This window comes from Panulirus ornatus, chromosome 4 (genome assembly GCF_036320965.1).
Source record: "Panulirus ornatus isolate Po-2019 chromosome 4, ASM3632096v1, whole genome shotgun sequence".
Lineage (NCBI taxonomy): Eukaryota > Metazoa > Arthropoda > Malacostraca > Decapoda > Palinuridae > Panulirus > Panulirus ornatus.
The window spans coordinates 9,095,896-9,108,395 of NC_092227.1; the positions used below are offsets into that span (position 1 = coordinate 9,095,896).

Genomic DNA, 12,500 nt, shown 5'->3' on the forward strand with positions numbered 1-12,500 from the left:
ATATTGCGCCTCCAGAGGGTTTTTTTTTTTTCATCTTACGAATGAAGGCTCTCCCTTGTAATTCCAGGTTTAGTGTGTTCAGTTGTTCAAACATGTTCACAAGGTAGGCTGGTCGTATATCCACTGTCATCCTTGGACCATGCTGAGGGCAAATCCAATTTCTTCTTGATCCTGAGAAAGAGTTTGATCTCCGGGCGCAAATACACGCCGGACCACATTCTCTGTACGTAGCCAGTGAACTGCATTGTGGAGGAGGAGGGTTTCGTGGAAGTGCGTCCACACTGTGGCATAATGGTGCCCTCATTTAAATGGCAAACAATATTCCATAGGGGCCATGTCCCCCAGTGTGGCAACCGCTGCCTGAGGCTATATATTGATAATTTCTCTTCCCTGGACTCACACACACAAAAGAGAAAACCACCAACAGATTAGCATAATTAATGCATTAGATAATGATATCGTTACATTACAGATGTTAGTCTTCACAGTTCTCGAGAAAATTTGATTCACTGTCAAACCTTCTGGTAGAAGAGAGTAGATATACCCTTCTTCATCCTCACAAGGAGTTGCCTCTCTATCTACCATATTCCTCAATATACCCAGGACTTTCGATCCTCTGTCACCCAGTGCTTCAGCCTTGCTTCCTCACTTCCATCCGCTGCCACGCACACACTTTCCCAGGTGTCTGAAACACGTCCAACGTCTTCTAGGTTCATTCAACTCAAATTCACACCCTCACCTGACCTTCCTCTCTCCCTGATAAACAGCAATTATCATGATTTTATTCACATTGACTCTCACACCTCGCGAACTCAGACACCAGCTACTGTCGTTACTCACCCGAATCTGCTGCCGCCAGAGTCCTGTCATTTGCACACAGGAACTGGTAGTAGTGCCCCTCACTCGCATCAACAGTAAATCCTGATGTAACTGCTGCGCGTATTCAGTGTTTGTGACCAGCTCTGCCGCTTGATGTGGAAGGTGTGCTCACGCTAACGAGACAAATGGCCTTCCTCAATCCCCCCTTAATAGGTAATGACCCTAGATGACGAGAGGAAGACTCTAAACAGGTGATACTGATGCCCCAGCTTTGGGGAAATTCATCCACTAGATGGCTGGAGGCTCCTGGGATCACGTTCATCCCAGTGTTTACCTCGCTTGCCGACATGTACCCCGAAGTAGACCGATGCTCCTCACCTTCAGTGTCTACGATGGGGAGCAGACTTGCTCAACGATGAGAGACGCCTTAGTTTAACGAGGTTGTTTGGACCGCCTCGACCTCTTTAAAATGTCGACCATGATCGCTCGATAATGGGAGCCACCTTAGACGACCAGTCCCTCCCTCTCTCTGTATAAAGGAGGAGATCCAGTGGATGATCCTTGGCCATATGTCGCTCGCTGTAGGGATTTTCACCCACGTGCGCCCACCCGTGTCTGCGTTGGTGATGGCTGACCTTCATTTCTGGATGTACACACACCAGGACAGCAATGGAGACAAGGGAAGTCCACTTGATGTCATTGTATCCATGACAGTTCTGCTGGTGTGGCGTTGGGCCTCAGTAAGCCGCTTGCAGATGGTTCCCAAAGCTCGTGTACAAATAGTCTTCCTATTGATGAGGTCAAGGAACTCAAGTGTCTGGGGTCTGTCGTCCTGCGGACTGATCCAGCTTTTCTTGCTCGAGTCTTGGGATCTCCTCCTAGGATGACCGTGGCTACGTCTTCCCTGCTTTATGCCTAAGCATATGACTTGCCTCGAGAGACCAACGTCAGCCATCATGATCACACGGCCTCTCCACCCGAGTGAGGATTTGATAATTGTCTCTTGTTGGCCTTATAGAGAGGACCTGTGTTTGTCATCTCGTCTTGCTAACGAAAGTTCGTGATGAACTTAAAGGAACTGCATGTGGAAATGCTTCGGTTGTTTCGGTGTGTCTCTGGTAAAGAGATCAATGATTCGCAGCCTCACGGAGGAGATGGTAAGACACATTGCTCAGTTACGCTTTAAAGTGGGTGGATAGGCAGACGCTGTGGTTCTTCAGAGCTTCGCCACGGAATCTGCCTAAGGCGTGGCTCGGAGCATTATGAATTCTTTCTGTTGTCTCCTTGTCACTGGAGATCGAGATGCCGAGGTCGTTCATCTGCGTTCCAACGAGCGAGGTTGATAGGGAGCTGGTGCGCTGGATGTTGGAGAGAGAGGGAAGAGACATGAGCGGTGTTAGAGCACCCGATCGCAATACGCTGGAAGTCGCTCTGGGTCTGCACCATACGAACGCAGGCGTCATCAAACGGCATTGCTTACGAGAGTTTGTCATTGATTGAAGACTTGGTGTATATAACGTGTCTTATGTAGGTATGAGACAGAAGACTTAGAGAAAAAGATTGGAAGTGTATAGTCACAAGGGCACGTTCGTGTCTCACTCATATGTGAGATTTCGAGGGTGTCTGTCTGCAGATCCTTCGCCTGTTTGAGAGAGGACCAGAACTCACATAGGGTTGTGGAAGAACTCAGAGATCCTAACACATTTCGTTTGGCAGCCGAGTCTCGTCAGAATCGCTCAGAATCTAACCCTGCTGACAGCATCTAATGTCTTTGTCAGGTTGATGAAGGTATAGGATCCAAGTGTTCCTCTCTGCTTTTGTCTCCAACTTGCCCCACCGCAAAACTCATGTCAGCTATGATGCAGTGATGGTCGAGAGCTGCACTTTCTCCGGAGATGAAGATGAACTTAGAGTGCAAATCCAGCGAAGGAATTTTCCTTTGCGATATGACGAGAGAGAGAGAGAAGAGAGAGAGAGAGAGAGAGAGAGAGAGAGAGAGAGAGAGAGAGAGAGAGAGAGAGAGAGACAGAGAGAGAGAGAAAGAGAGAGAGAGAGAGAGATCATTATAAATGGCTTTTGTGTCAGGCTCATCATAAATGGCTTTTGTGTCGAGCTCATTATAAATTCAAACTCATTATAAATGGCTTTCGTGTCAGGTTCATTATAAATGGCTTTTGTGTCAGGCTCATCATAAATGGCTTTTGTGTCAAACTCTTTATAAATGGCTTTTGTGTCAGGCTCATTATAAATGGCTTTTGTGTCAGGCTCATCGTAAATGGCTTTTGTGTCAAACTCATTATAAATGGCTTTTGTGTCAGGCTCATTATAAATGGCTTTTGTGTCAGGCTTATTGTAAATGGCTTTTGTGTTAAAGCTCATTATAAATGGCTATTGTGTCAAACATTATAAATAGCTTTTCTGTCGAGCTCATTATAAATGGTTTTTGTGTCAAGTTCATTATAAATGGCTTTGTATCAAGCTCATTATAAATGGCTTTTGTGTCAAACATTATAAATGGCTTTTCTATCAAGCTCGTATATAGTTTTTGTGTCAAGCTCATCATAAATGGCTTTTTGTGTCAAGCTCATAGTAAATGACTTTTGAGTCAAGCTTATTGTAAATGGCTTTTGTGTTAAGCTAGTTATAAATTGCTTTTGTGTCAGGCTGATTGTAAATGGCTTTTGTGTCAAGGCTCATTATAAATGGCTTTTGTGTAGAGCTCATTATAAATGGCTTTTGTGTCAAGCTCATAATAAATACCTTTTGTGCCAAGGCTCATTATAGATGCCTTTTGTGTAGAGCTCATTATAAATGGCTTTTGTGTCAAGCTCATTATAAATGGCTTTTGTGTCAAGCTCATTATAAATAGCTTTTGTGGGTGTCTGGTTCTGGGATTATTACTGTCTGTGTAGTGTTGTCCTGTTCACCTCTCTCCTTCCTACACTCTTCTTGCATCGCACTTTATATATCTTGGGATTTACTTAACAAGTGCCTGAAGTGGTCTACTTTCGGCAGTCGATGTTATTAATTCGTTCACCTAAGACCGTAAAATACATTGTTTCTTTTCTTGCAGTGTTTTCATAATGTTCTCAACATTTATTTTACCGAAAGATTCCAAGTGCGCTGTTTCCTATGGACCCAGGGCCTTCTGGAACATCGCTCAGTAGCCGATAGAGAGTTTAGCAGTGTCGAAGGGTGACCTGACCACTCTAGGATATGTACACTATGTAGAAACAGTGTGGAGACTGAAGGTTGCTTTGGATTAAGTTGCAGCCCCCCCAGGGCTCAGGCGATCCTCTTGTCCTGGATATTTCCCTGAAGAATGAGGACAGAATCAGTCGGGGGTCCAGTGTTTCGGTAAACCTTAGGTACATCCGAGTTCTCTACCTCTCTGTCTGTTGTTCTTACTCTCTCCTTGCCGAAATAGGGTCTCAGTGATTGGTTATTTGTGCTCAGTACATTTATTGAGGAGGAGTGACACGCTACTGGTTTATGTTTCCCACGTCATGCACGTCCATCGCGTCTCTGCAGTTACTGTTGTCCCCACCGATCCCGACACTGAAGTCGCCAAGCGGAGTTTATTTGCTGGTGTTGATGGCGTCGTCAAGATTTGAGTAGAATTGCTCTTTGTCCTCAGTGGAGCTTGCAAGAGTGAGAGCGTAAACACCGGTGAAAGTAGTGACCTTCCAGGGTATGTTTCTGTGGAAGCCAGAGCTTCGTGATATGTTCGTTAGCCCCAGCGAAAGGTCTAGGATCTCTTTCCGAACAGACCATCTGATCAGAATTCAACCCTTTGATTTCTGTCTTCATTTGGTGTTTTCCTAACGTAAGGGAAAGCGTAACCATCTTTCAGTTCGATGAGAAAGCTTTCCTCTGCGAGTTTCGCCTCAATCAATGCCTCATTGTCGATGCTCTATCGTCCGTGTCCTCACGATATGAAGTCTATTTCCCCGTCCAGATCATGGTGTGTTCTCCCTGCCCCCTGACCGACTGGTCATTCCATTCTCCGGAAGACCGTTTTTCGTTTCCAAGTAAACTTTCAACAGCGACGGATAACCTGCCATCCACAGCAGTATGCTGGCCCGACGCCAGAAAAGGAAGGGCATGTGTTTGTGGTATCTTTCGCATCCCCGTCTCGCCCAAAGGGTGCGCTGTGCCGTCTCGTGTCATCTATACTCCTGGAATGCCTCCGGACCCCACCCACCTACCTGCATGATTGTGACGACAACTTTTGTCCCTCACACCCGTCGCTGAGCCACGCCTCCATTCCCGAAGGACTTGTTCTGAGAGGGAAGCTGGAAGATGGATTGTACAGAGGTGTGAGGATTTAGATGGTTGGTGATGCCGCTGTATGGGAGGAGTCCCACACTCTCGGTTCGTGTGATCACCCTGGAAGACTACACCTGGAGACGCCCTCACCTGCAGTAGATGACCACGACGTCTTTGGTGCCTTGGTTATGTGCTCTACGTAATGGACACGTCGTTGCTAAACCGGCCTCGTGAGTCTTCACATCAAAGAGGACCTCTTCCTCCTCAGTCCGCCACCATAGCCATTACACGTTGGGGAAAGCTGCAGCTCCCTTGCTCACCCAAGGTACGAAACCTGTCAGCTTTCTTCGCCTGGATTCCTTCAGGCAAACCTCGGATACCAGAATGAGGAGGCTGCTGCTTCTGCTTAGTCTGCTGCTACTGCTGCTGTTCCTACTGATGCATACCAACAGCTATTTCGATCTTTATCTGAGAGATAAGTGTAGGAAGGTGGGGGGACCAGAACGGAGGAACTGCTTCCCGAAGGACAACGACACGTTCTCCCGATAGAGGAATTACCCCTTGACATCCCGAGGATGATATGTATCACACGATCTAACAAGATAGTTAAGGGAGGGGGGGAGGTATCGTCGCATCTTTCTCTATGATAGTAGGGTAGTTTGAGAGGGTGGGTTGGAATCCCCTCCCCCTTCTCTCTCCTCCTGTAACGGCATCAGAAACCATAATGGGAGGCAGGCCCTCTGGATAATGGGAGCGTAATCGAATTACTCGCCCACCTCAGTCTTCTGCAATGGTGCACACGCCTTCTGAGTTGCAGCCTGATGGTCGAGGTTAACGAGATTGTTGGCCTTCCTCCTCCCTCAGTCTCCGTCGTGTGGAGCAGACTGTGTGTGTGTGTGTGTGTGTGTGTGTGTGTGTATGACCAGGCTTGGGAATGACTCTAGTCCGTCTCTGTGGCCGGTGGCCGATCCACATCTGTTGGTCGCCCCTCCACCACAGATAACCTCAACTGATTCGCAATGACATGTTTTTCGTCAAGGGGCAGATGGCCTCTTCACGCGGGCATTATGGAACTCAGCAGTGGTTAATCAGGTGACGTGACGCACAGGTGACGTGAAGCAAAGGTGACGTGACGCACAGGTAACGTGACGCACAGGGGACGTGACGCACAGGGGACGTGACGCACAGGGGACGTGACGCACAGGTGACGTGACGCACGGGTAACGTGACGCACAGGTGACGTGACGCACAGATAACGTGACGCACAGGTGACGTGACGCACAGGTAACGTGACGCACAGGTGACGTGACGCACAGATAACGTGACGCACAGGTAACATACACAGGTGACGTGACGCACAGGTAACGACACACAGGTGACGTGACGCACAGGTAACCCTGACTCCTTCGTGGAAACGTAGAAGAAGTCATTAACAACAACGTATGATATGCGAGTGAGAATATTGAGTTATCTCTCGAGTGAAAGATATTGTCATTCCTCTCTTTCTCTCTCTCTGGCCAGTCCCAGGGGGACAGCCTCATGTGACAGGGTCGAGGGAAAGCCTGGAGCAGGGTAATTGGGTCAACTCGAAGGATGGGAGCCTCCCCAAATAATATATATATTATATATATATATATATATATATATTATATATATATATATATATATATATATGTGTGTGTGTGTGGTGTGTGTGTGTGTGTGTGTGTGTGTGTGTGTGTGTATGTATGTTTTATCCCTGGGGATAGGGGAGGAAGAATACTTCTCACGTATTCCCTGCGGGTCGTAGAAGGCGACTAAAAGGGGAGGGAACGGGGGGCTGGAAATCCTCCCCCTTTCGTTTTTAATTATCCATATATATATATATATATATATATATATATATATATATATATATATATATATATATATATATATATATACACACAAACAGTCTCCGCTTTAAGGTGCTTCGCTATACGTCGTTTGGCATATACATCGTCAGCTTTTTCAGGAGGGAGCAACTCCAGTCACTGTACCTCCACTACTTGAACGGTGACTTCCATCGGAAGCAGAAGGGGGCGGGGTAGGTCGACATAACGTAGTACCTCCACGCTGGCTGGGTCGCTCCTCCCATCCAACCAGTGTGGGGGCAGTGTGTGTGGTGCGCGTTACGTCGGGAGAGCTCCGTGCTCCGACGTACCCCTGTGTCGCATCGTGTCTCCCTCGTAGTCTTGCAAATAGTGAGGGGGAACATTCCATTGCCATGGGGAGGTTGTACGTCATTGGTAACGTATTGGTGTTGCTCCCCCGACGTCGAAGGTCCGTGTGGTGAAGTGCGGTGAGGAATGGAGGAACGGGTTGTCGATATTGCAAGCCATTATGCCTCACCACCGACCACCTCGCGTGCCAATGTCCAACAACGTGGACGAGATTATGGCGAAAGGGAATGGCACTACATTCCTCTTTAAACGCTACGTATACGTCCGCACCCAGATGTTGCTACATATACGTCCGCATCTATCTGCTGCTACGTATACGTCCGCACCCAGATGTTGCTACACATACGTCCGCATCTATCTGCTGCTACGTATACGACCGCACCCAGATGTTGCTACATATACATCCGCATCCATCTGACTGTCACGTATACGTCCGCATCTATCTGCCGCTACACATACGTCCGCACCCAGATGTTGCTACACATACGTACGCATCTATCTGCTGCTACACATACGTCCGTACTCAGATATTGCTACATATACGTCCGGGTCCATCTGCCGCTACGTATACTTCCGCATCCACCTGTAAGCCAGAGAATATACCTCACCGTACTAAAGGAGGGAGGCAGCTGCTGAATTATTCGGGGTCCGGGTAAAGTCACCCGAGACCCACATCAATTACATACAAAGTTCACGATCGATTTCGGCTCATCTTTCCCGCCCGCGCCTCCTTCCGGAGTCTCCCCGCTGGCTCAACCTAGCGTCTCCTGCTGTGTTGGCAGTGGTGGTGTATGTCTCCTCATCCTTCGACCTGTTGGTCACTGTGTCCCAGCGCCCGAAATCCTCTCCTGTCTCGGTCGTATCCTCCTTAATCCTTCCTGTAGACAAATGTATGGACCTTCATCCTACCTGTGAAGGATGTAATATCCTTCATTTTGAGTAGTGCAGCTGTAACATCCTTCATCCTTTTGGTGCTGGCTGTATCGTCTCCTTCGTCCTGTCAGTAACCTCATCCTTCCTGAGACAGATCTATCATCCTACATCCTGTATCGTGACATCTGTACCTTACATCCTTCTGAATTGGATAAGTGCATCATCTCTGATCCTGCTATATAATCCTGATCACGACAGCTGTATTATCCTTAATCCTGTCTCTCACAGCTGTGTCATTCCTCCGTCCAGGTTCTGACAGCTGTGTGAACCTCCTCCTGAATGCAACAGCTGATCCATCTAGCGTCCTAAATGTCATATAGATGGTGGACCATCCTACAACTTGAATGTCAACAGTTGTATTACAAGTGAAAACTTAGGATCAGATACTTTTGCTAAGTTAATAGCTGTATCACAAGTGAAAACTTAGGATCAGATACTTTTGCTAAGTTAACAGCTGTGTCACAAGTAAGGTGACCACCTCACTTTCTTTGTGAAAACTTAGGATCCGATACTTTTGCTAACTCAACGAAATATTCTATTAAGATCCAAACACTTCGCAGTTTGATTAATGATTTTGTTTACCTTCTTTTTGGTGCATATTGAAGACGTATGTGAGGTTTATATGATTCTGAAGAAGTGCTTATTTTCTAGACGTTTAGTTTAGCACATTTTAGAATTAAATCTTGGAACCAAACCAGAGGTACTCTGGGACGGGATGGGACGGAAGATGATGAAGAGGAGGGAGGGGGATTGGAGAGACGGGTGAAGGGGGAAGAATGGTAGGAGGAGGAAGAGGGAGAGGGAAGGGAGGAAATAGAGAGACGGGTGAAGGGTGGAAAATGGTAGTTGGAGGAAGAGGGAGAGGGAAGGGAGGGAATGGAGATACGGGAGAAGAGTGGAAAATGGTAGGAGGAGGAAGAGGGAGAGGCAAGGGAGGGAATGGAGATACGGGTGAAGGGTGGGAAATGGTAGGAGGAGGAAGAGGGAGAGGGAAGGAGAGGGCGTGGAGAGATGGGAGAAGGGGGAGGAATGGCAGAAGGAGGGAAATGGAGGAAGTAGAAAGATGGAAGGAAGGTGAGGAATGGCATAAGGAAAGGGAAGATGGAGGAGGCATGTTATGGACGAGAGGGAAGGTCGGGAGATAAGGAAGACGACGAGAAAGATAAGGAAGGAGATGAAAGAGAAGGAATTAGAAGATTGGAAGACTGGGAAGAAGAGGAGAAGGGGGAAAGGACGGTAGGAGGAAGGGTACGGAATGAAGAGAGAGAGAGAGAGAGAGAGAGAGAGAGAGAGAGAGAGAGAGAGAGAGAGAGAGAGAGAGAGAGAGAGAGAGAGAGATGAGTACTTATACCGAGGGTTTGCAGATTACTCAGGCAAAGCGCGTAGTGCTCACCGCCCACTTGGATTGATTAGAAATACCTGTATTCTCCCCCTCTCCACACACACACACTCTTTGCCTTGTGTCTGTCTATATCTTGAGTTCATCTGGAATAGTCTTCAGCCATTTATCAAGGTTTCTCTTAAATGTCGCCAAGATTATCCTGTTTACATATTTTCTAATTCACTTTTCCCATCGTAATGTATGTTCTTAATGGAACAACTTAGCCTAGTCCATTATCATGCTACCTGACTAGTCCACTCCATCTCTCCGACGTTGTCAAAACCACTCATCATCACTCGATCGTGCTTAGGACTCTTAACCATATTTCATAGTTTTTCTAATCGTCATTTGCTTCTTAGAATCTATCAAAATAGCCCTTCCATCTTTCTCGCTGGGCTTTCGTAAACATTCGTATTACATCTCCGTGACATTTCTCAAGGCATTCTTTGGTGGACCTAACTACTCTTTCCCTTCCTTATGAGACGCTTCAAGACCAGGCACATCAATTTCTTTTTTCAACCATCAATTTGTTATTTTGCGTAGGATATCGTAGAAGGTATCGTACATCATCATGTAGATTTACCCTTCATTGTTATGTGAAGAATTCCAGTTCGTGTCTTTGTTTATGTCGGATCATATCGTGAAGAAATGTACAGATGCTCCCATACTTTCTCAAAAGCCTTGACAGAGTCAAAGGAAGGGATGATCCATTCTCTCTTTCTCTCTCTTCATGCGTTATAGTTTCGTATTAGCAGCTGTATTTGTGTATCTATGTATGGTACAATTCCGTGTTGACCTTCATGTATGTAGTCAGTAAGTATTCCTTGTCGTATTGCATATTTACTGAACAGTCTCTCAAAGACGCTTATAACATACAAAGGCAGTATGCCAAACAGAAGGTTAGGTCTTCGTGTATCAAAGACATATATACCGGTATTAATTATGCTTATATACCGGTATATGTATTAATTATGCTTATATACCGTTTCCTATCAGTGTGTGGATGTCCTATCCTCTCACACTTCATTACATTCGATGTCTATCCTTTGAAAAACGTAAAAACTCCCGACGCACTACGGACATCTGCAGATCATGATGGGCCGAATCTCTTCCAAGAATACTCGATCCTCTAGCTCGATGTCTCGAAGAGGCGATCTTCCTCGTGTTAATAAGTCCGCAAAGGGCACCTCCTGTCGGTCGCGTATCCCAGCGAAAGTCTGGTCGTGGCGTGTGATGTGAACGTAAACTACGCGAGGTATAGCGAAAGCGGAGCAGCCAAAAAAAAAACCCCTCAGACGGTATTCCGCAATACGCATTCAGAACCGCAATGGTACGTACGTAACAGAGAATTCCGCTCACCCTTAGCGTAGCTGGAAGCCATACGTTCCTTCATACCTGCGTGGTGTTAACCTCCCTTCTTTTGAGGGCGATAGAGACACACCTGAGGGACGTCAGTTATGTGAGTGAAAGTGGGTCTTCTCCTCACTATATTTGGGTGGTTTACCTCCCTTCCCACACTTTCAAGTGTCTGTCACTTCGGTGCTATAATGTCACCTCAGTGCTCTACGTTTCTATATCTACTCTTCATTTAATTCCATAGCTGTTGATCTGTTACGTGCTCTTCCGTCAGTATGATGTGGTATCCCTCGAGTATTATACATCTGGTATATCTTCTCTCTGCTGTACAGCCAACATCCCGACTCTTGTGAAGTACATGTTTTCGCATCGTGTGGCAGGAGCCAGCTGTTGTCCACGATGGAGCGTTGTTGCTTCTTCACCACCTCTGTGGCGAATGTTAGTACCCATGTTGGAGGTAGGAGTGACGATCCAATGTCCCACCACCATCTTACGCCACAACACCCCCTAAGTAATAATGGTTTAGATGGTATACAACTTTCTTCCTCCTGGTTTTCTTTCTTTCTTTTTTTTGACAAGGTAAGTTTTTTACCCCCCCGTTCATGACCGCTGCTCAACCCCGCCTTCTAACCCCCCAAACCCCAACCCAACCCAACCCTTGCAAACACGACAACCTCACAACCATAGCTACCCAGTATAAAGGTTCCATTAGTTTAAACCTCCTAGACCTCCTCCTCCTCCTCCTCCTCCTCCTCCTCCTCCTCCTCCTCCTCCTCTCCTCCAACTAACTTTTCTTTCTCCCCCTTTGACCCCCGCGCCCCAAATCTAGCCCCCACACAGCTCCCAGCCTCCAATATAGTCGAAACCCTTGACCTCGCTCTCCAGAACATGTGGTTATTATCACCATCCCCTCCTCCCTTTTTGGCACCATCCAGAAGATGTGGTCATTATCACCATACCCCCCCTCCCCTCCTTTGGCACCACCACCACGCCCACCACCACGCCCCACCACGACCACGCCCCTCCTTCCCTTGGTGTTGGTTGGTAAGAGCAGCTGGTATGTCTTAACCTGCAGGGTTCAGCGACCCATTCTGCATGATGGGGATCGTGCCCAACCCTACGCTGGGCACCTCCGCCTCGGTGAGTGGGTTACGCAACTCCGGCAGCCGACAGAACAGTGTGGACAGCGACTACACGACCACCACGGGGCCAGACTCGCCTCTCTGTTCGTCACCCGTGCGCATCATGTCGGGGACCGCGAATATAGGTGACCTTGCCGCTCGCACACCCGCACACACCTTCCTCCTCCTCCTCCTGTGCATTCTTCAATTCTGCTGCACTCTTGGGCCGTGCCATGCCTTTGCACGACCGTTTTCTTGTGACCTGTCATGGCAATATATATATATATATATATATATATATATATATATATATATATATATATATATATATATATATATATATATATATATATATATATATATTTATATATATATATATATATATGTATATATATATATATATATATATATATATATATA

The 12,500-nt window shown here is 46.8% G+C and overlaps 1 protein-coding gene across 5 annotated transcripts in view; it reads left to right on the forward strand.

Moving 5' to 3' along the window:
• LOC139765626 (BAI1-associated protein 3-like) overlaps positions 1–12,500 on the forward strand; it is a 463,094-nt gene that overhangs the window by 281,868 nt on the left and 168,726 nt on the right. For 4 of the 5 annotated variants that reach the window (XR_011716708.1, XM_071693318.1, XM_071693310.1 and 1 more), the window contains exon 5: positions 12,035–12,226. The exons of the other annotated variant lie outside the window; for it this stretch is intronic. Coding sequence is in view for 3 of the 4 variants with exons in the window: in XM_071693318.1 (XP_071549419.1) it covers positions 12,035–12,226 (192 nt within the window). In the remaining variant the exon portion in view is untranslated. The remainder of the gene's footprint in view (positions 1–12,034; positions 12,227–12,500) is intronic. 5 annotated transcript variants of the gene reach the window in all.